Genomic DNA, 26,889 nt, shown 5'->3' with positions numbered 1-26,889 from the left:
TTTACGCGGTCAAATTGACTCGAAATTTTTAATCGGTGAAATCAAGTTTAACGTACCTGCACGTCTTACTCGTAATTATATACCGCTTTATCTTCCTTTAGTGAGATCTAATTATGAGTTTTGTAATCCCTTTAGATCACTATGTGAAATATATAACAACCTGTATAATCGCATCTCTTTATCTGATCCAATACATGTAATAAAAAATTCTATTCTACGTTTAGAACTGTAGAGTGCAAGCAGTTGCCAGATGTTTATGTTTGTGTTTGTCCTTATTGTTTTGTTGAATTAACTTTAAATTGTATAACCGGCTGATGTTTAATGTAGCCGGGGTTTCCCAACATTACTAACCCTCCATAATCCGGATTATGGGGTGTACGTTCTCCCTACGTTATGGGGAGGAGGCCCCCTCGGTCGGCAGGGGCGGGTAAGAGTGGCGTGGGAACGATCGAAAAAAAAAATTCTTTACCAAACGAGCATTCGCCAAAGAATGTTCGCACACACATTAACAAACGAGTGAGAGCACACAACAACGATCGTTCGTTTCGTTTGGTGGTTGAAATTCTTCTGACAATCTCTCACGAATGAAATCAAACATTCCCGAATTCTCGCGAATGCTCAAAACAAAAGTTGTTGGACATGTGTTTTGTTGTCCACACACTTTATGCTACTACACATGAGTTCCGAGAGAACACATTCTTTCGTTGTTGTTGTTGTAGCAGCCCTATTGCTTTTACACAATGGGCTGAGGTGACAAACGTTGGCCGAGTAAGACTCGGGTCGTTTCTGATCGTAGACCCCTCTGTCGTGGGTCTGTCGTTGTTTGTGTTTGTTTACTTTTTTATGATATTTTTTTTTTGTTTTTATTTTTAACAGCGCTCGCGAGCATTCGCAAACATTTGTTTTTTGAGTTTTTCAAAAGAATGTTCTTCAGCAATAAATGCTCACGAAAGAATGAATCGACGACGCTTGCAGCGAAATTTTATCGTTCATGCATTTTTCGTACAATGCGAACATTCGCCAGAGATTGCAAATGCTTGGTCATTCATTGTATCTTTATCATTCGCGATAAATTGAAAACATTCGAATTCTCGCCATGAGCATTCGTGAGAAAGAGCGTATTTTAATCATTCTTCGCACCCTGGTATCATATAGTCGGCCTCAACCGATAGATTTACTTGTTTTAACAATATTGTCCCATCTGCCAACGTGATACAGGCTTGTTTAAAGTATGCGGTTGTTGAAATCGGGTCATCCAAATGATATAAAATTATGTTTCAATATGATTTACTTTTAAACAAATATTAATATATTACAATCCATAATCAATTCAAGTAAATTGTAGATCACATATCAGAGTAAAGAGCATTCATCTGTCTCGCAACATGTTGGTTCATTATGGTTCAAATCGGGTCGTCCGTTCACTGATCTGTCTCACAACATTTTGCCAAATTATTGTACACAGTCTTAGTGATTATATCCCAATATCATAAAGACATCGAACATTGTCTTTATGTCCAATTTTATTGACTTTTTTCTATAAAACCTTATTAGCCGACCGATAGTATTAGCATATGAACAAAACCTTTTTTCAAACGTCCGCCATTTTTTAATTTTTGAGCGAAGTCAATAATCCTAATCAGACACAGTTGGAATTTTCGGATTCCGATGTTGCAGCGAGGAGTTATCATACCCACCATCAAAAATAAGGATTTTTCTTTAATCACAAAAACAACAACAAAATAATTTTGTAAATTATTTTTCTTGACTGACTGTTGTCTATCGCCCATACCAGTTTTGGCTAGAGTAGACCTTTTATAAACCTTTCATGTTTTTTTAGATATTTTATATAAAACATAAAGAAAATGTGTGGGTCGGAATTTTAGAAGAAAAAATTATTATTTTTAAAATAGCAAATTTAGTATTTGTGTCCAGTAATATTAGAAGTAATATAATTGCTTCTGACATTATATTTACTGAAATAGGATTTCGGAATAGTATTTGCATAATAAGCAGGGGGTTAACTTTAATATCAAAAAAGGTCTAAATTCTGGCCAAGGCAAAAAAATAAAAACGATGCATGAAAATCGACAAACTATTCGATTTTTTTTAATTACTCTCCCTTTTATTTTTGTAAATCCGTCAAGTATCATCGTATTAATTTTAAATTCCAACGCCAACACTGATTTAAATAACAGAATCACTGGCAGGTGCTGGGTATTCATTGGCACAAAAATGTCATTTGTCAGCCTTGTAACTGTCCAATAAATTCATCGTTTATTTGTTGTGTGGTCAGTGGTACATCATTCGTTGGCTATTTACAATTTTATGGTGCGTATCCGGAAATGTGTCCATTCATTCGTATGAATGGTATGTAAATGTCATCCGTAATGAGGATTGAGCCATTCGTTTCGTTTTCCTTTTTTCGTTTTGTTTTTGCTTTATTCTATTGTTATTAACAGGATAAATTATGATAACTTGTCGGGCAGAATAATATACATGAATGTGTAGCCAGGCAAGTTATATCCAGAAATTGTTACAGTGAAACCAGTTCGTTAAAATGGGTTAATGATATACCCGTTATTTCAGGATTATGATACACCCGTGCGGCCCTCGGAGTACGTCCAATTATAATAGTTTCTGTGGAGGTACCAGGTAGCGAGAAGAAATTGGAAAATGAAAATATTTAACGAGAATCTGGAAATTCATTATATTCATTCAGTCATTTATAACTGATCCACTTTTAATATATCTACGATTGAAGTCCAGGCTTGGAATCTCAGTGCAGCAAATAAATTTGGCGTGCTGAAACGTTTTGGCAGATTTGGCAATTTCTGATTATCTAAGGTCATGTAAACATATAAGGCAATTTACGAAAATTATTTAAAGAAATAATTGCCTCAAGTCTTGAATGTAGTGACCATACCATTCCCCACAAGGTGTTGGTATATTATATTAATACTATTTAAAAAATAATTGTAATCTTATTAATACAGTTCCACTGTCCACGCATTTCGAACGGGAGCACGTTTTATTAACAAACAAAAGTTGTCATCCAAATAAAAGCAAACAGACGGAATTCGACAAACTACCGCTGTGTTGAAAATACGAAAACAGGGTACGCACGAGACCCGGCCAGTAATTGTTGTGGGAGTTGAATCATTCAGAAACTATAGCTACAATGTTGACACACCAATGCACACATACACGCATACACACACGTCAGTGTTTATTAAACCAAAAACATAGATAGATGTATTATACATGAATATATGAAGGAAGAACAACCACCGGTCACCATGGACATAATGTTTGATGAAGAGGAGTAACACAGATATTTATTACGTTGACAACAGCAGGATAGCCGATGACAACCAAATGTGTGTTTGTGTACATACACGCACGCACACACACACACACATAAAAACGTCAATGTAAAAACTTTTATTGACATTTATTGTCATATATTGTTGTGGGATTTGCAATAGATACTCATCGCTTGTCATGCAATCAAAGTCAAAATGGGTATTTAAAGTTATGAACAACTTCAATTAAATCATTTTTTGTTGAATGTTTGTTTATTTTGGTGTTTGTTTTTGGCCAACAAAATGATGTCAATAATGATGGTAGGAAAGAAATCAAATGTATTAAAACATTATATCACCGTAAAACTGTAGCTATGAAAAAATGAAAACAAGGTAAACAAATTATTGCGTTTCGCTTTTTATATGGATCGCCCATAAGCGACTCATAAGAGTTGTGATTAATGAAATATAAGTAAACATGGTATTCAGTTGGGCCTAAATACACAATACAACACAAAAATCTTGAACCAAGCAAGACCGCCAAAATCTGAATGCTCATGTTGATAGAAGAAAAATCCTAACTGAGTTTTAAATTACTAGCTAAGGTTTTTGTTTAAGGTTAGGTTTGGAGATGTGCAGTCACTAATGTGGCTGCAAGCACTCTGATACCGCCCCGTCCATTGTGATCACCCATGAAAGATATGAAGAGATCTGTAGGGGAGAAAGTGGGATAGAAAAGATAAGGAAGTATGAGGAGGTAGGTAGGAAATAATTTCGATGGCTATAGAAATTTGGACAGAAAACATATTACGTGCTAAGATTGCACTTTCCCAACAACGTTAGGTTTCTAATGATGCTGTAGATTAAATCAGGTTCCAAAGTTCAAAAGAAGCTTAGACACGGTGGAAAGTGAGCACCCACTAATCTGTGCCGTCTGTAGGCCAGGACTGGACGGCGACACAGGAGATGCTCAATTGTCTCTGTCTCCTCCTCGTCATCACAGAGTCTGCAGTAATCAGTAACATCATGGTCCCACTTACTGGTAAAGGTCCTGATATTGCTATGACCAGTAATGAATTTCAGCTTTACTCAGGTCCAACAGTGAGTTTGTTCTCTTGGTTGATAAAGTCGGCCAGATAGATCTTGACACATAGCACCTAGGTTCGTTGTGCCAAAGTTCATTGGCTCGTTCGTCGCAGGTTTTTGTTTAAACCCGGTTGGGTGGATTTTCAAATAATACGTACTGCTTATCACGTGAACTACTCGAAATATTGACTGTCACTCTTCAGCAATTTTTTACCCCTTAATAAAAAAAAAGTTAACTTTCGAAGTTTTTTTATGATTTTTGGCACTGGGTTTAAAACTTGTTATTCGACAAAAAAATATATGACAGGAAAATAGTCAAAAGAAAAATACTATATTTTTAAAACATTGATCAATATTTATTTTTTAAATTATAACAAATACATAAATATATTTTCTGAAATTTCAGAAAACTGTTTAGAAAAGGTGTCGGAATTTTTAGATACATTTTTCAGCCGAATAATCTGTTTTTTATTTTATGATTTATAATTGGGTAACAATTTTCCATAAATAAATTATAACCTATTAAAATTTGGTATTTTCGGGGTTTCTGCAACACCGTGCTTCACATGGCGCCCTTGAATTTGTCCTTATTAGCTATAATGTATACCTTCAGATTGAAATCGTTTGAATATGTGTTCGTTAAAAAAAGAAGAAACTGGCTACATTTTCTACCAAATCTAGCATGCAATTATCGCTCTTAAATTGATATTAGTTTAGGAATTATACTAATATCAACGAAGAATTATTCTAAGCACAACGAATAATGGGAAAACCATACCATACCATAGAATGTTATTACATTTTTTACTCAAACTGTTGTTTTTTTTTTTTAACAAAAAAAGTCAAAATATAACAATTTTAATCAGTAAACACACGTAACTAGGCCTTAAAATAATAAAAAAACACTTTTGACCAGCGAAATGTTTATAATCAAAACCATTACTGCGCTTCTCCTCTTCGATCACATCCTTGATTATCCTCTTGTGTCATAAAACGCGCTCTTAAAAGCTAATACTAAAGCATTTTTCAATTTGTATTATCACAACAAACATTGATTGTTAGCCAATAAGTGGATACTTAAGTTGAAATAATAAAAACTGAATTCACACTAACCACCAACTACCCACTCCACCCTGCATGCCTGCCTGCAGCCATCCACATCCCCCACACTACATACAACTACAGTTAAAAGATTTTTCATTCAGATGCTTAATCTACACAGTTGTGTACACACAAAATCAAAATTCAAACACACACAACTCACCTGTTCGACTGTCGATGGAGATAATTTGTTCATCCGAACTCATCCAAATCGATGACAATGGCAGTGGAGAATCAAAGCATATAATGTCACCGACAGAGAAAATTGTCTAAAGTAAACATTTCAAGGAAATCCCCCATGCACACGCATCATCAATCCGCAAGAACCAATAAACCAGTAGTGGTGCCAAATGACGAAGGAGTCAGTCATTGAAATCCATTCACGGCATCGCAGGACCATCATCAGCAACAACAGCGGCGGCAATGCCAGCAACCAGCATCGAATTAGCATCCCCAACCCACCAAAGCAGCGCAAACGAATAACAACGTTTGCAATATTATTATGGTTGACGACGATGATAATGTTGTTGTTATAGTTTTTGTTGTTGTTGTTATTGACGCCGTTGTCGTTGTTGGGAATATAAAATCAACATGTTGATTATTCAATGGTATTACGGATGGCGGATGGCGGAGGTACGATTGAAAAATCATTGTACACAACAGCAACAACGGCATAATCGTCACCAACATCCGTCGATAGATATAGTTAGTGGTGATGGTGAAGGTGGCGGCGGTGGTGGCGTTAGCAACAGCACGGACAAGAACAGTTGTAGCAGGATATATAGTGTTGACAGTGTTATAGTTTTACCACAGGATGCATTTTAGTTCCATCATCAGAGTAGTTGACATCGAACATTTTCGGATAGATGATCATGCGATGGGACGAAAGGAAACGTACGAGACAGGTATGGTGGTATTTCGGCGATGAGCAACGACCATCGATAACGGTGATGATGACAATGACAATGTTAACACCAGTGCATACATTTGCCATGCCATTCAGGAAAATCGTCGTGTGCAAGAAAAAATAGCAGAAATAAAAATAGAAAATCAAGTTAGTTTACATTACCATAAGCTGTAAAATCGATGTTGAATAAAAGCATGAAGGTAAAGGACAAAAACACATATATACATACAAACATACCCACATATGCACATATGCACAACCCCTCGTCACTCGATTTGCAGTTGAATTTTTAACATGCATTGAAACAAGGTTTTTTTCAATACCTTTTAAGGAAAAATGAATTATTCCCAGGTAATGTTTTGTACTTACATTTGAAATTCACTCGGTAAAGGTGTGATGAGATAAACTAACATACAATCATCATCACAACCATATATGGGACATAACCTTCATTAATATATAAAAGATTGACATTTTACGAATATATAAAAAAAAAGGTATGGATTTTCTCACAATTTGAAAAGCGGTTATACGGTCAATTTTTTGAAGATGCTTCTTTCTACCTGGTCTAGAACTATCACATTGGCCAATTAAGTAGATCAAAAAGGAATTCACTGTCAGTACCGGTAAAAACTAACGCGAAAACCTCACAGTTTAGTTGTTTAATGTCAAGTTCACGAGATGTAGATTATCTTAGTTTTATTGGTATGACAGTTCATGATGTGCAGCACATTATGGCTTCAATATTAACCCAATACACACAGAGTTTGTTGAATTATAATGATCTCTGTTGTATGAATCCAGAAGCATGATCCATTCCATTATCATGACAATTTATCTTGTTGGATGACTATAGCTGTATAACATCCAAACCTCTTAAAAATCCTTGAATTTCTTGTTCATATTTTTATACCCATCAGGGTATTATGTCTTTGTGCATGGTTCTTCTGAGAATATGCATAGAATCCATTTCTGAGTCGATCTATGGATGTCTGTCTGTAAATAATTGCAGGTCACAATTATGATCCGAATGTGATGAAATTATTATATATATATATATATATTTTCCTCCAATTTTAAATAAATGGTGCACTAAACTCCCTAATGTTGTCCTATTTAGCACAGCGTACTGCATTGGATACATATTGATGTATGCGAAGTTTTGTTTTTTTTAATCGTTTCAGTTTTAGATATAGCTCCCATATGTAATTTCGTCCGATATATTTTTGTCCGATTTTAGGTAAATGATGCACCAAACTCCCATGGTTTGTCGATTGAGACAAAATTTTTCACAGCGTATTGAATTGAGTCTAGAATGTTGTTTGTTAAGTTGTGTTGAAATCGATTCCGATTTAGATATAACTCTCATATATAATTTCATCCGATTCGATGGTGCACCAAAGAGCCAATGTTTGTTCGATTTATACGAAAGTTTGCATATCCAATGCAATTGAGTCAAGAATAATTTGTCTACATTTACTGAAATAGGTTCAGATTTATATATATATATATATATATATATATATATATGGGCAATATTGCCAATTTTTAACATAGGTGAAGCGGAGGTTCATCCCTTTATAACTCGGGAATTACTTAAGTATAGGAAAAAAGTGAATAGTTTTGGGTTAATTGATCTGTCGTTGCAAACTGTTCATGATATTGACCTCCAAACTTTATTTTGGTGTAAGCTGTGTCTACTTTAATGTAAAAAAATGTTTAAAAACAGGTTGAGGCGAACCAGTCTACCTTTAAATGATGCTGACATTTTGAAGCTCGATTTTGAGTGTTTTTTTGAATTTTACTTCTAGTTTTAATACGCATACAGGAATTTCTAAAAATCGATTATAAGATTATTGTAGTCGCGAATCTTAGTAATTTGATATATATTTTGTGTATGTAGTATGCACAGCTTCAGAGTAATACTCATCCGAAGGTGAAAATTTTGTGCGATCAAATTTCTAAAAAACCTATTTTTCGGGTCAAATTTGTAGATCTGTCGGGTACCCGCGATCAGTAAGGTTTTTTACGTATCGGATGATATAAAATCTTCTTCGTGAAAATCCATCAATTAGTACATCGGGAACTGGCCTTCCAAAAACACGAAATTTGGAAAAAAATGGTTTTCAGAATATCGTGGATTTAATTGCATTTCTGTGGATCATTTCCGCTTCAATAAATGACCTCATACGTATTTTGATCTTTTTCGAAAAGAGAACTTTAAAAACTTCAGCCGAAAGACCCAATTTATCTCAAAAATAGTGTGAACTGGCACATCCATGTTTCTTAATGGACCACATTGAAATCGGTATAGATCGATGTATTTTTTTAGGGTGCATATCGAAATCGTATGCGCGTTAATGGCAAATGGAGTTTTCGGAAATTATTCGCGTTTTACGAGTTTTTGGGTACTTCAATGCAACATGTGACACATCTTAGCCGTCAAATGAAATTTCGCAAAATATACATGGATTGGAAGATAAACTTCATGACTTCCTTGAAACCGCATGCGCATCAAATGATTTTGATAATTACGCGATTTAGACGTAATTTAAAATGTATATTTCATAACATAGTTTTATTTTAAGATTTATTTCTACTTACAGAGCCCCAAGATTTATCCGAAGGGTCTCGGTACAATCCGCAAGGTGTATACTTATACACATGAAGTGTAAGTATACACATTTGGGTAAAATAGAAGAATAACCCCAACATTTTTTTTCTGAAATTTCTTGTATAAAATTAAAAAAAATAAATATGATGACATTATTTCTTCGAACCAAAAACAAATATTTTTCCTCTATATATTGTTTTGTTGTCGCTGTAATTTACAAACCGCTACACAGACTTGTGTGATTTTCATATCATTTGATTCATCGTGGTATTTAGATTATGTAGATATTTTTAAATTAATTTTTTAGGATGATACGTGTTATTATTATAATGAAAATATTAACGTAATCTCCTATATTTTTATAATTTTTCTGCAACTTTTGCGCGATGATTATTATATATTCATATTCTTATTTTACGAAGGAAGATATATATGAACGTTTTTGGTCAATTTAATAAAACGCTTAATTTGAAGATTTTTTCCTTACGCCCAAATTTAAAACCTCTATAACTTTTGCGCATCAACCAAAAATTTGATCGCGAACGGTTTCGGATTCAGAACATTTTTGTGTACCAAAAATCATGATGTACCACGAAAACCAAAAAAAAAATCGATTTTTGAAAATGGAATATTAAAAAATGGCAATATTGCCCATATATATTTATTAGGGCGGACCAAATTGTATGGAGCAGAAAAATTCGATAAAGCCAATTCTAAGCAACTTTGGTGGAGGAACCATCGAATTTTGAATATAGGGAAAAAATTATTTTTTGAAAAGTGGGAGAATCGAACATCGAGATAGACTTATTTAATCGACAAAAAATTTGGCCCGCCCTAATTTATTTATATATATATATATAATTTCTACTTTCGTCCGATTTTATGTAAATGGTTCACATAGCCGCAAACAAATGAATAAAGGTAGCACTTTACAGTTACCAGCAACAAATGCAAGTTATAACTCAAAAACTTAATCTATGGCGAATTTACATTCTTAACTCAGTTTTAAAGAAGAACACCAAATAGTTAATTATTAATGAAATATTTGTAATTTTTAATAAAATATTCAATTTTTAAAAGTATGTATTTGATTTTAAAATATCTGGCTTTACATGGGTTAATACACTCGTCAAGTTTAAAAGTGGACAATACCGAATGGGCCTTCTGGAAGGATTTCCATAATCTAGAGAGCATCGAAAGTTACATAATAGGTGCAGTCACTGATTATTTCGTCTGTAATTACATACAGTTGAAGTTCCAACTTTTTATAACTTAAGTAAAGTTTATTAGGCCATAGATTTCTCCGTTGTTCTCTCTGTCTCTCTCGCTCTCTCTGCAGGCTTTAATCTCTCAGTTTTCATAATGGATGAAAATTACACAAATGATCATTGTAGATCCTGCAGAATTAGTGGGATTAAATTCTACCAACTATGTATGTTGTTTGTCGATTCTTAATATACTTCAATGAATGCCCACGGTACAAAACCCGACTACATGATGATTTTTTATATTCATAATGAAAACTTGCTGTTATCTAAATGGAATTTCAATTCCCCTTATTCATACTCGACCTTTGTCGGTACAACAAATAGTTTAGTGGTCTGATATTAAAAGACATTTATATTTCTTGTTTGTTTTTCTTTTCCATTCATTTCTTTCCTTTCGCTTCTTCCATGGAAATCGTTATGGTAATAGTGGCGTTTCTGTCGTTTGTAAGGGCATAAAATTTGATTGCATTCGCAATGAATGCATTTACTTTATCGTTAGGTAACAGTGGCGGTAACCAGCAACAACAGCAGAAGCAAACACTTTCAAAACGCCATAAAATTATATTCGCAATCATTATTTTCTATATTTCCATTTAAAGTTCAAGAAAAGCAAGAAAATTCTATTGCAATTTATGGCGTTTACAATGAACTGTATCTGTTTTCAACACCTTTTTTGTCGCATCGGTTCTGTGTGTCTTGTATTATTTTGATAAAGAAAATGATTGCAGAAAACTCGATTCGACGACAACGAAAGTGAGAAGGAAAAAATATTTACTTATATCTGAAATACAGTGTAGATCAAACACAATATAACCGTTTATAATATGTGTACATATATACAGAGACTACGTCACTACATAAAAATAATAATTTGTAAGAAATAACAAACCAAATATGTTGTTCTTACACAATTCTGTCAAATTCAATGAATACATATATTTGCTATCAATGAAAACTAATCAAGAGCCATTGTTTTTGTTGTATATTGTAAAAAAAATATTAAGACTAACATGTGATTCTCACTGCAATCTATCGAAATGAGTTTGCAGCTTCTTTGTTTTGCTTTTCACTGTAGCTCACCTTGTAGATGATAACAGTCATATACCAGTATATTTTAAAGTTTATTAAATAATCAGAAATGTACTTGCTCAGCATACGAAGCACGTCTGCCAGCAAACGATTTAATCTCTTAAAACGATACTTTTTAAGATGTTTATCTCGGCTATTCATTCGTTCCTTCCCGTTTGGTAGGTAGGTGCTTATCAAAATGTCAATACAACATGTCCGAAAATGGACAAACTAAATAATGACCATTAGAGTAAAGAGAAATTGCTGGGGGAGAAATGTTGAAAATGGGCCAACAACACAAGACAATGAATGACGTGCAAAAACAGCAACAAAATACAAATACCTACCAACAAAGTATCGCCAAGTGCAACAAACAACAGCAGCTTGCGTTGGAGGTTTGTTTGGTATTGTTTAGCTTAGTTTAGAATGGTTTGGTTGATGTCAGCAACATCTGAACGTTTCCTTTGACAATAAATATGCAATGTTCTTTAGAATATAACTAAAATGACCCAAAGAGCTCAACTAAAGGATGCAATCCATTTTTAAGTACGTGCATACGATGGAGGTTTTGAATGATAGGGAAGACCAAAATAAATCCATAACAGTTGAGGGTTTCTGTATGGCATTTACTTTGCACCTATGGCAGAAGCCAAAAGATTCGAAGTTTAGTTCGATACCGGCAAATATTATATGAATCCTTGCCAAATATTCAGAGACATTCTTCTACCAAAACTCGTGCCAGCCTGCTTTTTTCATTTATCAGTCATCCCTATAATCGTGTCCAATAGCAGGAAGCCCGAGTACACTGCCGGTGGCATCCATTCGCAAATTAAGTTCTTAGAACCTATCAAGTGCTGCAAACCCACAGTTAACAATCGGTAATATTGCAAATAACATTCAATGAGATTGACCCGTACAAACAGAACCGTTATTTTTTTCTTCAAAGAATGGAGGCCAAAACCCAAAGTGAGAATTGACGGAGATGATAAGTTTGTATTTTTTTTTTCATACAATTAAAAATTCTATTATACAGGGGAACCCAAAATAAAAATCAGGTGCTTTGCAAAATAGGCGTTAACTCCTCATTTTAAAAGCCTATATTCCTATAAATTTAAACCTTTATAATTTTTGTCTTCCGTCTTGCAATTTTGTATCTTCATGTTCAGCATTCTTCTTAGAATATATATTCTTCTTAGAATATAGTCCATGTCTTGACATAACTAGTTGCATTTATGCACTTGATAGTGATATTGGTCGAATTTCTAGTTGGCTTCCGATTTACCTATTCAACGATGTATACGCTTGCAGGGGAAATCAATTGCTTCTTCGCAGTCTGTGACGTGTCTTGGCTTTGAAATTGATTGTAATTTGAAATTTCAAAAGTTAATCTTTGCCTCACGAGATTATACAATGTCAACAATTTTTTACCATTCTGTATAAAATACAAAGATGGTCATGCTTTATTAATGTCCGTGTTTCTTTATGGAATGGAGTTTAACTATATCTTCATGAAAAAGAGTTTCTGGGATGTGCTTATATCTTTGTTCTTTGGGATAAGATTATTATATATCTGACTCGCTGCAAACCCAATGATGAGTTGTTTGAATAGAATATAATCGAATAGAATTGAAAAAAATATTTTTATAGTTTTTTATTCTTTTTAAGTTAGTTATTTATACACTTTCGAGTCGAGCGAAATGATCTAAGTTTTGCAATGTACAGGAAAGCCAGGAGAAGAACCTACCTATATTGGTATATTGATAATTTGTATTTCATTGATCATTAAGCTCGACTCGTAAGAGTATAAATAACTTACTTAAAAATTATTTTCAAATGATCACTTCCCTTACAAGGCAAAATTCAAATAACAAAAGATTTTTATTCTATCTTCCACATAATTTTTAACGACAAATTTATCGTATTGTAACGACAGTCATAGCACCGATTTGTCTTATAAATACGACAGTGATATACATATACAATAATTCATAAAAATCGCTTATGCAAGACTGAAACAACTGGATGTGCCGATATTACTTTCGTAGGCTAACCAATTGTTATTATCTTTAATTCGATCCTTTAACCTTATAGCTAAGGAAACCTTGTTGACCTCTTATAAAATGATCTGGCCTTCAATAATACAAATAGTAATGATACAGAAAGTAGACCTTTTCAGAACGCTACTTTAAGAACTATAGCTCTTCATAAGACCAGATAATCATCTAGGGGACTTAAAATACTACCTTAAGCCAGCATAATTTCTTTGTTTTCGTGAATGATTGGATTTTATGGAAAAATATAGCCATCGTAACACTGACCTATCAGGATCTGATCGGCAAATTAAATGTAAAAATAAAGATTCTCGGAGATCACATCGCAATTGAGAGCCATTAATTGCCTACATGACCCAGTATGGAACAAATCCTAATTTTTCAAAAAATATATAAAATTTTTTGTGATTACATTAAAAAGTGACCTGTAATAATTTTATAAAAAAAACTATTATAGCAAATTTAAATAAGATATATACTAAGAATTAAGCATTCAAAGTTGTTAGACATTCGACATTTGATTGTATATTTCAATTAAGTAACTGTTTTCTCAAACCCTCGTAAGATTATGTATTACAATACTAAAGGAATGTTTTATTATGCGATATTAGAAACAGAACCGTCGTCTTATACAAATAAATCAATGACATGATCCCTTGTTTTTTTTTAGTTTTTTATTTTATGTACAACAACATTTCTAAATGTTGTTGTGACTGTGTTTCGTTGTTTATATGGGTGTATGTATGTTGTTTGTCCTGGTTTTAAAATGTTCGAAAATATACACACCGACACAAATGGATGTGTGTGTGTGTGTTCATATTTTCAATTTAAATGCAATATGTTGTACGTTGTAGTATGACTTACCTTAGTTGGATAAATATGCTTGGAATCGCCAACTGACAGTTTGATATAATCCTCAGCATGCTTAACTCCCGTAGCATCCTTTAAACTTATGGCAATCATGTTGCTCGTTTCACGTGGCAGATTTATCTAAAATGTACACAACAACAGCAACAATAACAAATATAAATATGATTTACTATAATTTCAGACAGAGAGGGAGAACGATAGAACAAGACAAAACAAATAGGATAGTACGACAACAACGTATATCTAACAAATAACTCCACAACAAAATCCTCTGAAGATATTAAATGAAAAACTACAACAAAACACACACCATGCATGTGACGATTCCTACGGGAATAAATGTCCTGCTACCATCACTGGCAGTGTTCTAGTATAACGAACCATTTAATATGTTGTGGCTTTAAAACGAAGGACAGACGACTTGTGGAAACTGAACCGGATATGATATGCCCCCACTGCGTTCTCTCTCCACATCCTTTGGAACTTTTAATATTACCTTATGACTGACCAAACAAACAAACACACACGCACATTCACTCAGCCTCATTCGCCCATCCCCCTCCCCTCCTTCGCATATAGCACATAACTTGAGAAAAAGAAAACCATAGCCAAGTGGGATTATGTTGCGACGTAACGCATTGCATTTTTATTTCGTAACAGACCAAGGACTTTGATAGCCGTGGTGACACCATCGTCATTACCCATCGGCCGACCACTCGCCACTGCTGTATTCGCAATACACCTATTTCCGTAAAATGTGTACTGTCATCATCATCATCAGTGGCAAAAAAATGAAAGAAAAGCAAACAGGAGTTTTACGCAAAAAGCATTTGCCACCAACCAACCAACTATCTATGTACATACATATATGGGCTATTCATTCGGAGCTGTTGTTATGCATCGTTGTTGTCAGAGAAACCCCCATTTGGTGGCAGATTTCCTGCTGCGCGATAGTGGCATGCCAAAACCAAGTCTATGTGGTTATTTTGCCATAGAACTCAAATAAAAACTATTATAGAAAAGACAACCATGACTGAGATTCTAAGACGCTTATTGTGGAAGTTTTTTCTTTGCCTTTGCTTTCGTTTTTTCTTCTTCTTTTTTCATTTCACTCTAATGTTGGTGTGGGAAAGTTTCCTGCACAAGTTTTGCTAGTTTTAAGACCAGGTTTACGTGCGTCAGTATAGTTGAAAACTTGTGGCCAAAATGCGGTCACTGTATCAAAGATTTTACGCAAACGTATTTGCGCAATGCAATATGTACGAGTACAGTAATGACCCTAAGAAAATCCCTGTATTATAGTAGCTGAATAGATTTATAAATATATTGTCGTCAATATCGAAAGAAAAAAATAATCATTACGAGTATAGAATAGTACAGGATATACAAACAGAATGTTTATCCGCAGTTGAAATACAAAAACATTTGATTCATACTAAACAAATTTATTCGAATGCGAATGTTTTTCATTGTAAGCAAAATCATTCGTAGGCGGACAAAATGCTTCCTTAAACACCCATTTCAAAACCATTCGTTAAGAATCACAAATGTGCCACTACAGTCTATTTTGAATAAATTAGCACATTATTGCAAATTTGCTATATTTTATGATACTAATTTTCACGAATATTCTAAGCGTTTTCCTTAGATTTATATAAATGGGAACCATTTATATAAATTTCCAAATTTTCAAACTACATTTCTGCAGTTTATTTTACTGTTAAAGAAAAGAATCAAAGTCGGACAAGTGGCACGCATGTGATGTATACATACAATTCCAATATAATATGTGTAGAAATAGGTATATATTTTGTTGTAGATTTATTATTTAATTTATCTTAATTGCTTTGGTGAAATGGTGTTCATTAAATATAAAAAGGAATATTTGTATTATATTTACTATGAAAACTCATTATTGTTATATATATTTTTTTTAAACAAAATGGTGAATTTATTAAGTGTATCGAATATCAAATACAAATCAAAAACATTTTGCATGTTCACCGCTATTTTAAGTAACAGATATAATACTGTTTGACAAAGAGTATACCAAATTATGGAGAGTATTTATGCTGATATCTAACCAGCATTCCTTCACAGCATATTTAAGGTAATTTATAAAAGAAAAATTCATGTCGAGTCGTATACTTTTGTCACAGTAATCTCGTATAAGTTTTCAAAAGGGTGACAGTATGGAGTGCAAGCCGTCTATGGTAAAATATTTATATCAAGTTTTTGTTTGCTTCGAGGCTCAATGGAAGCATTATCCTGGTGAAAAATTATATCTTTGCCCTCTTTTTAATCAAAATGTGTTATTAAAACAACGTCTAATAATTCATTATATAGCATTTCCAGATTAAATGAAACCTTTTACAAATTAAATGAAACCTTTTCCAAATTAAATGAAACCTTTTCCAAATTAAATGAAACCTTTTCCAAATTAAATGAAACCTTTTCCAATTGAAATGAACCCTTTTACAAATAGAATGAAACCTTTTCCAATTGAAATGAAACCTTTTACAAATAGAATGAAACTTTTTCCAAATTAAATGAAACCTTTATTCTTATCTAAGGAAATATAATATTTGCAGTAATTTTAAACCAATATTTGAAAATTAAATCAAAGAATATTAACAAATATAGTTGTATGGCTATGTAATTAACATAAATATTCTTTAATTCGGTGTGATTTCATTTAATATCTTTACTACATAAAACTAAATAAATAGTAATACAAACTGGGGTATTTCTTGACATTTTAATAAATAAATATTTAAGAACAAGAATTGAATACCCGGTCCTAAATGCGAAATACATATTTGACTTAAAAAATTGTTGATGATAAGCTGTGTGACGTTTCAATGGAACAACATTGTTGATGTAATCGAGCGAAATATTCAAAAGCTTACTCGGCAAGATTTTTCTAACTACGTTATGGACATGGTTTTGAAAATCCCACAAGCTGCAAGTCGGGAACCCCTTCATTAAGATAAGCCGGTACCTTATCATCAACAATTTATTAAGTCAAATATGTATTTTGCATTTAGGACCGGGTATTCAATTCTTGTTCTTAAATATTTATTTATTTATTAAAATGTCAAGAGTTTGTCAGTTTGTATTACTATTTATTTAGTTTTATGTAGTAAAGATATTAAATGAAATCACACCGAATTAAAGAATATTTATGTTAATTACATAGCCATACAACTATATTTGTTAATATTCTTTGATTTAATTTTCAAATATTGGTTTAAAATTACTGCAAATATTATATTTCCTTAGATAAGAATAAAGGTTTCATTTAATTTGGAAAAAGTTTCAATCTATTTGTAAAAGGTTTCATTTCAATTGGAAAAGGTTTCATTCTATTTGTAAAAGGTTTCATTTCAATTGGAAAAGGTTTCATTTAATTTAGAAAAGGTTTCATTTAATTTGGAAAAGGTTTCATTTAATTTGTAAAAGGTTTCATTTAATCTGGAAATGCTATACATTTCAGAATCCATTTTGGTAGACACATCACAAAGTGGAAGCTTACATTCGTACGAGTATGCACCCCATACCATTTGACTTCCCCCCAGAAATTCGGCTTCGATCTTACCACATCTTTATTTACATTTTTCGTTGCAACTATAATAGTTTGGTCCATACAAAAACAACAAAATATGACTTATTTTAAGTTATTTCAAAAAGTGTATGAAAAATGTTTTTGGTTTGAATTTGATATTCGACACCCTAAATATATTCACAATTTTGTTTAAAAAAATATATGACAATAATGTGTTTTCATAGCAAAATCTCAAAAACATCATATGCGCTCAAACGAATGTCCTCTACTGTATATGTGAAAAGATTCAGATTTTCGGTTTATTTAGTATTGTAAGAATAAAGCTGTACATTTAAAACATACCATTTCAATATTTTCCTAGTATTTGACATATGAAATGGTGTTGTTCTTCCACCCGATTAAGATTTCTTTCCGGGTTGAATTTAATACATAATATATAATTACGTATACAACATAGCATTTGAAATGTGATTTCAAAAGACATCTGAGTCACTCAAACCTTTTCAAATAATCGGTTTATTGTTCGTACTTTTCAAGCGACTAAATATTCCTATTAAGAATCCTTTTATCGAATGTAATGACTTTTTTAATAATGAAGATTTACATATTTTGCATATTCTGCATACTTTTGCATATTTTGCATACTTTTGCATATTTTGCATATGTTTGCATATATTTTGCATATTTTTGCATATTTTTGCATATTTTGCATATTTTTGCATATTTTGCATATTTTTGCATATTTTTGCATATTCTGCATATTTTGCATATTCTGCATATTTTTGCATATTCTGCATATTTTTGCATATTTTGCATATTTTGCATATTCTGCATATTTTTGCATATTTTTTGCATATTCTGCATATTTTGCATATTTTTGCATATTTTGCATATTTTTGCCTATATTTTGCATATTTTGCATGTTCTGCATATTTTTGCATATTCTGCATATTTTTGCATATTCTGCACATTTTTGCATATTTTGTATATTTTTGCATATTTTGCATATTCTGCATATTTTTGCATCGACCTAGCATACCGTGCATATTTTTTGCATATTTATTGCATATCGACCTAGCATACCGTGCATATTTTTTGCATAGTTTGCATATTTTTTGCATATTTTGCATATTTTTAACATGACTTCGCGTGGGTGCGGAGTAGTAACATCGAAGGCTCTATTATACTTTAGGAATTATAAGGTTCTATCCTACCTTAGGAATTATAACTAAGGTATGGTAGAGCCTTCGATGTTATTACTTCGCACCCACGCGAAATTTTTGAAGCACATATCTGACCCAGGTTACTTCAAGGGCATGCCTTGAAATACTTTGTAAATCCCTAAAATCTGTTCGATGTTTTTTTTTCTGTTTTGTATACATAGACTACATAATACAAATAAATATTATATTATGTTATAATAATACGTCACCTCAAATGAAAGAAAGCAAAGTTATAAATAAATACACTAGAGAAACTTATTTTGCAAAATGTATGTTGCAAAATAATTTTCCATTATTACTATAATTATAATAAGTTTCCATTATTACTATAATAAAAGAAATCCATTATTACTATAATTTTTTGTAAATGGTTTAAAACAGGTATGGTCGATTTTTACCTCCTATCCAGCCTATCTGTGCGAGGTCCATTTTAACATCAAAAATTCCTTCTAATATTTGTTTTACAGATGTTAGTCATTTGTCGTTTTATCGTAAACATTTTATTGCTTTATTCTACGATTTGGCGAAACGATTTTGTGAAACCTACTGTAGTATTACTTCAGGTGAGAAACAAAAAAAAAACTATGCTACAATATGATATCCCAAGAAGAAAAATGAACTACTATTTCTTTTCATTTTCTGCATTACGTAGCACCAACAGTATTGAACTCCAGAGTATAGCCCTGGCGACACATCTGTTACTATAAATTGGTATGCCGTTGAATGTGTGCTAGCAGGAGATTACAAGTTTAAATATGACATAACATAATCTTTCTTTTAAACTTTACGCATCTACCGCAACAAGACTAATTAGAAATATATCACAACTAAACCAAAAAACCCCTCTCACTTTTAATCTAGAAAAAGTTATACATTGCATAGAACTATGTCGTCGTCATCGTGGATAACTAACAAAACTTTTCATACATACATATGTACATCATTCTGTAGTTTACTTACCGCAACAGTTAAATTATTGCCAATTTGAACATCCACAATATCCTTGTGAGATAAATCATATTTCAAGCCGTTGACATCTTCGATATTGTGCGAGAATTCATTGCCTAAATTGTCATGCAATGAAACTTTCAACGCGAAATTCATGCCACGTGGAATTTTCTCTTCGGTATTCTTTAGTTTGATTGTGGGATACACCAGCGCGGCCATAATGTATTGGACATTTTTAACCTCAATACCAATGGCTAAAGTTTGATCAAATGTTTTCGCCTTTTTACGGTTCATGCGAACGAAGGAGATAAAAAAGTTTGCAACAACAATAGAAGAAAAGAAAAACAACAACAGGTGAGTATGGTCAATGGTTGGATTTAGGTTTTGTTTTGGGTGTTTGCCCTTGGTACATATACATACAATGACTAAATCTCTGCCCAAAGTCTCTTGTGTCCGTACAATACCATCTGGCGTCACTTTAACAATGGTATTACTATCACTGGACAGTCTATAGAGGACATCGTCTAAGTTCGCTTTCAACTGAATGGAGCTACGTGGTGCTAGCAAAATTGTATCCGTGGTTATGTGTTTTGGAGATTCCAGTTCAAGTTGTTTGAAAACTAAATTGAAAAATAAAAAAATAAATGACAAGAAAACAAAAACCAATGTTACAACAAAAGCAACAATCCTTTGAATTTCACTTACCAACTACTTCGACAAAAGTAGAGATTTTCTGTCCGCCCGGTAATTGAACGGTTGCCTGGATTTTTGCTTTTCCAGGGTTTAATGCCTTAATACGAACCGAAATTAAATCAGTATCAGAGTATTCAATGCCTGTAAAAGAAAATAAATAACATGATTACATATCATAATAATATATTAGATATTTTTAATTTTTGTTATATAAAAACCTAATCTAATACGAATAAATATACCATTTATCGAATATAATAGATTAATGTAGAAAATAATGGAAAGGTCTTATGTATTTAACAATTCTATGTCGATTTTCAAATTTCGAAATTTTCAGCTGTAGTTTTGCATAACCGCTTCCCACAGAGCAGATCAAATTATTCTACAATATAAAGTAATTGTAAACCATTATTATAAAAATACAATTTTATTAGATTTTATAAGTTCAATATTCATGCAAAAATCTACGTTATAATGCACAGAATTAAAATCAATACACATTTTACTAACTGGATCTCCCATAGAATAATTTGTGCGAGGAAAATCTTCGTATAATAGTTGATAATATGTTCTGTATCGAAAAGGAACATTTATTCTAATGGATGAAATTAGGAAGTCTGAGGGTATATTACCGTTTAATATTTTAATTACCATCATATTGTTCAACACAATACGTCTACTTTTTTAATGTAAGAAGGCAACACAAAATCACTATTCCAATGAATGCAGACTACCATCTCACGAATTATTCTATGAGAGATCCACGTTGTAAAATGTGTATTCATTCAAATTTTGTATACACTAATGTATATTTTTACATGAGCAGTAAAACAACTGGATGTTGAAGTAGATTCTGCAGCTGGTTTTATATTCCACTCTCAAATCCCATCATGATACAGATCGTGGTTTGTGTACGCGATTCCTATGAAAGATGAGGTCGCCCTCAGTCGGCAGGCGTGGGAACTACGAAAAAAAAAACAACAACTAAATAACATACTAATTGAGTAAATCAGCTATGCAATAAAAATATCGTGATAAGTAGTGCTTTCTTATAACATATAATGGAACTACTGAATGACTTGAAACCCAATGGTAAACTGTAGAATAACCGAAGGACTTCTACAACAAAGGGACAAACGTAGAACATGCATTTGTTTATTCCTTATATACCTACAAAACGAGAACGACTTTAACAGGGAAGGACCTGCTTGTGCACGCATTTGCGAAAATTTTAGTATAAATCCACAATTCCAGTGACTGTAAGTTCAAGTTTCGGACTCTCATACTTCAACCAACAGATGAACATGGTTTAATCGGCACATATACACTTTTTAGGGTGTTTCAAACGGAATGACAATTTTAAGCTGGAGAGACCTAAAATCCGAGACGTAAACGTATTTACTTACTATAACGTAAATTTGTTGATCTGGTAATCAATTGCCAATCGATCCATATCGAACTCATGGAGGCGAACATTAAATTAACACTCAACACAATGAACAATAATTTGATCAAATAACAATTAACAGTGCAAAAATATATGTATCAAAGGTTATCAGTTTTCAAACATGAATTTGATTTAAAAAATATTTATACCCAAAGTATAATATTTTCGTTTAATGTTGCTCAATAATATTTAGTTCTCTTTCGTGTGCGATTACCTTCAAGTCACATTTGCAAATGAACGTATTTGCACAAATCAAGAATCAGCTTTAATGAATGTTAATAAATCCTCTTTTATATTGAAATAAATGAATTTGTCTGTCGACATTATGATCACACTTTATAATGACAACTTAATTTCTCTTTTGTTGAAAATCGTATTAAATTATTCCTCCATAGAATTCAAACAATGTGACTGGGTAAGGTATAGTAGTCAATCTACTTGCATGTTGCAGGATATAGCACTACTAAATATGTTTTATTCCGTAGCAACGAATACTAACTTTGAATATAGCCCATGACATAATTATACAAGGTAGTCTCATGCAGTCATTTTTTCCTACGCCTCTCTTATAACAAGGTTCGCCGATTGGCGCACATATTTTATTTTATGTGTGGAAATATGTCCGATTATGTTAGCCTATATTGGAATCGGCCCCCTGGTGCTTGTCACAATCCTCGGCGGGGGTTCAATACGCCTATACGGTCAACACAATTTCCATGATTTAGTCTTTGGCCGGGGATTTATGATCCTTCAATTTTCTTTAAGAAGGCAAGATTTGAAGCCAATCCATAGAAAAAAAAAATATTGTAATTCACAATATAACAACATCACAAGGAGCCATGGGCCGCACGTAGGAAACATAAAATAAATCGTTAAATACCAAGCACCACTGTATTTAGTTAATGAATTTATTTTTTCCAGGTCGGTGAGAAAACTTCAAATATTAATTCCAAAATTAACTTCCCATCTTGAAAGGTCATTTCTTGTAAGAGTTGCTAGATCATATATATCATTGCCTATATATTTGAGACATTTTCATTTACTTCCTATGACATACAGACGTAAACCTTGTGCGTACTTTCAAACAAGTCCTGTTATATTTTAGCATTCTATTTTCTCCTACACAAAATTAATATATGTTTTAATACAGACTCTAATATAAGATTTTTTTTCGGATATTGCTGTTATATGTGGATCTTAAGATGGCAAACTCAAATTAAACAAAGTTGGTTTTATATCTCCATCGAAATTTGAATACCCTTCACCACACTGTGGTACAGGGTATTATGTATTTGTGCATATGTTTGTAACAGGCAAAAATAATCGAGATAGACCCATGGTTCCTTTTGAGAATATGAATAGAATCACTTTCTCAGCCGATTTATGCATGCCGACCGTCCGTTCGTCTATCCATGTTAAATTGTTAACAAAGTACAGGTCGCATTTATAATCCGAATTGGATGAAATTTGGCACAGCTTATTTGTTTGGCTCAAGGACGAACCCTATTAAATTGGGAAAATCGGTTCAGATTTAAATATAGCTCCCATATATATTTTCGTCCGATTTAAGGTAAATGGGGTCCCAAAGTCCCTATATATCTTTCGATTTGCACGAAATTTGGTATAGCCTACTGAATGGTCTAAAAAATGTGTGCTAAGTTTCGTGAAAATCGGTTCAGATGTAGATATAACTTCCATATATAGTTTCGCCCGATTTTAGATTCCTAATCTTTTGGCATGAATTTTGGTATAGCGTACTAAATTAAATCTAGAATGATGTGTGCTAAGTTTCGTGTAAATCGGTTCAGATTTAGATATACCTACCATATATAGTTTCGTCCGATTTTAGGTAAATCGTGCACCAAAGTCTCTGAAAATCATTCGATTTGCATGAATTCTGGCATAGCGCATTGAATTAAGTCTAGAATGATATGTACACCTCCTATATATATTTTCGTCCGATTTTAAGTAAATTGTGCACTAAAGATCCACAGCTAAGCAGATTGACACAACGTACTGAAATTAATATAAATTAATTTTTGGCAAGTTTGCTTCAAATCGGTTCAGATATAGATATATCGTAGCTTCCATATATAATTTCGACTTATTTATGTTAATTGTACACCAAATAATCAAAAGGTGTCTGATTGTGTCTGATGTGACGAAAAACATTATGTCAATGTTTTTTATACAAATTACTATTTGCTTTACGGAATGCAAATAAAATCGCGCAAATCAATATTTCAACTGATACACAAAAAAATATTCATAAAATATCGTAGGACCTTCAAAATGCCGCAAATGGGGGGTCATCCTTAAATGGGGGCAATTACAAAAACATGGACCCATATTAATTATTGCATTCAGTTAACCAAAATTAAATAAATGGAAATTTCTAGAAGGCCATTTTATTTATTTATATATGTATATTTATATAATGTTTTGCCTGGAATATATTAGGTTGGGGAAAAAGAAATCCATTATTTTATATGAAATATAGGACTTTCTCTCTCATAGAATTCCTGCTCTCTATTTGCTTAAAACTCTAGTAGTCGATTTTCACAATCCTCCCTAGATACCAATTTTTTATCATTAAAGAAATGTTGCAATGCAAGAGAAATATGATAATCGCTTAGTGCCAAGTCCGGACTTTATGGCGGATGCATTTAAACTTCCCAACCACGCTCATGAAGTTTCTGGAGAGTCACTGTAGATGTGTGTGGCCTAGCGTTGTCCTGGAGGAACACGACACCTCTCTTGTTGAAAAATTCTGGCCGTTTCTGATCAATTGTAAATGGTTTAAAACAGTTTTACTGTCGATTTTTACTTCCTGTGCGATGTTACGACTGCTAACATGCCGGTCAACTTCGATCATTACTCCGATTTTATCAACATTTTCAACATCAAAAATACCTGGTACCGAATTTTTGCAGTGAACTCTCTGTGAACTCTCTTTGAGCACTTATTTGTCATATATGTAATGGAATTGATAATTTACATTAACATGATTTAAAAAATCCTGCACAATGTACTATTACGCCGACAATATAAAAAAGAAAATGGTAGTTTACATCACTCGAAGTTCCCCTATATGGTTTTAAATATTTTCCTTTACAAGTTTTATGACTTTTTAGGGCGACTGATCATTTATGTAAATGTTTTTATTAATTTCTCTTTCGAGATGAGCTACATGATCGAAGCAATGAAAAGGTAAACCAGAGAGATACTACATTCTTACATGTAGTATCTCTATGGTTTTCCTTTGGAAAATAATAGTGAGTTTGAAATATAGCTAATGCAAATTTTTTATATACAAATTTTGTAATTAATTGTATATTCCGTATCTGTTCCTGAAATGAAGCTCAACCATTCAGGCTCATCAAAGAATAATTTTTATATGAATCGTTTGTGAGCATTACAGGATAATTTACCTGAATAATGCTGTATCGTGATTCAAAATTGATTTTACATATATTTAACTCACCGGCATCAGCAAAAACGTTGTATATATTAATTACATCGGGTTGATTAGTTGACCATGTTATATGCATATTAGACAAGGTGCCCAAGACCATGGGAGATAAATCAGGAGTTCCTTGATATAGAAAATGTAAATATATACACAATTTTATTTCAAAAATGATTTAAATTGTAAATTTACCCCATATATAAGCTGGCATAACGGCTCCACTGCGGATACGCACCAAAGGTGTTTTTATTTGAATATTAACCAATGGTACTACGTGGTAAACAATATTTACATCTGGTTGTGTAAAGGAGGGAATACCTGGAAATATTTGATTGGTGTTGAATAAATCAATTACATTTTCATTAGGTGGAATACAAACTTACTTGAACATTTACAGGCTCGCTGGATACCAACATCTCACCACTACCAGAACTAAAAATTATTTTAGTCTCACCCAAATTATTGCCTGTTATTATGTACCTGAAAAGCCAACCAATATATTTTACATTCAAACAAAAATATATACGTATTTTTATTATCCAAACATATTTAAAAATATATGTGCAAAAAATAATGATAACATTTAGTATACCTTATTTCGCCAATACCCAAATCCACTTGATCACCCAATTGAATGCTCAATATATTCGCATTGAAAACTTCTTCTGACAATTCATAGATTTGCAAATTGAATGGATCAATGTGTAGCAAGTTATCGTGAGAGTCATACAGTTTAACAATTGCTTCAATCGACTTTGTACGTTCTACTCTATCCAGTTCTTTTTCTTTGTTGTCAAATTCAACTTTAACTATTCCCGATTCTGAAAGTTGGAAATCATAGAAACCACTACCTTGAGACATTGGGATGCGTTCACGACGACCTTTGCCAAGAAAATGCTGATGTGGTCCGAAGGGAAGAAGGTACTGTTGACAGTCATAAACCGAATTTCATTCTCAATGATGGGCGTATAAATATCTCCAGTCTTGGGCTATAAATGCAAAATTAATTTATCAGTTGGTTGCCAATAAACATACAAGAAGAAGACTTACATTTTTGATGCCAAATGGTGGCTCTTCAGGGTATATATTTTGTTTTCTCAACACCAAGTCATCATACTTCGTCACTACACCCTTGATGCGGAAATTTTCTGCAACTTCTGTCAGCTGTGTTACCGAGAATATCCTTACCGGGCAAACGAATACTTTCCAAGTATTCTTCTTCTGCTTCACGATGATGCATAATGAGCAATACGACGAACGAGCAACAGGCAAAT

At 32.8% G+C, this 26,889-nt stretch overlaps 1 protein-coding gene and 1 non-coding gene across 2 annotated transcripts in view; both read right to left on the bottom strand.

Annotated features, from left to right (window-relative positions):
* Positions 1–25,886, bottom strand: part of LOC133337583 (nuclear pore membrane glycoprotein 210-like) — a gene marked incomplete at its 5' end in the record, with an annotated part of 115,892 nt that extends 90,006 nt beyond the window's left edge. Inside the window, 7 exons of the mRNA XM_061545798.1 lie at positions 5,656–5,761; positions 14,265–14,390; positions 20,019–20,285; positions 20,427–20,626; positions 20,712–20,840; positions 25,631–25,741; positions 25,808–25,886. Of these exons, the coding sequence (XP_061401782.1) occupies positions 5,656–5,761; positions 14,265–14,390; positions 20,019–20,285; positions 20,427–20,626; positions 20,712–20,840; positions 25,631–25,741; positions 25,808–25,886 (1,018 nt within the window). The remainder of the gene's footprint in view (positions 1–5,655; positions 5,762–14,264; positions 14,391–20,018; positions 20,286–20,426; positions 20,627–20,711; positions 20,841–25,630; positions 25,742–25,807) is intronic.
* LOC133337586 (small Cajal body-specific RNA 8) lies at positions 25,474–25,603 on the bottom strand. Its single transcript, XR_009754591.1, has one exon. It is a non-coding gene; the product is annotated as a small Cajal body-specific RNA 8 (non-coding RNA).
* Positions 25,887–26,889: the final 1,003 nt, after the last annotated feature.

This window comes from Musca vetustissima, unplaced genomic scaffold, assembly GCF_032173495.1.
Source record: "Musca vetustissima isolate MV318-11 ecotype Yass unplaced genomic scaffold, APGP_CSIRO_Mvet_v1 utg2048, whole genome shotgun sequence".
NCBI classification, from domain to species: domain Eukaryota; kingdom Metazoa; phylum Arthropoda; class Insecta; order Diptera; family Muscidae; genus Musca; species Musca vetustissima.
The sequence above is the reverse complement of the archived record's forward strand: the minus strand, read 5'-3'. Positions and strand labels throughout refer to the sequence as shown.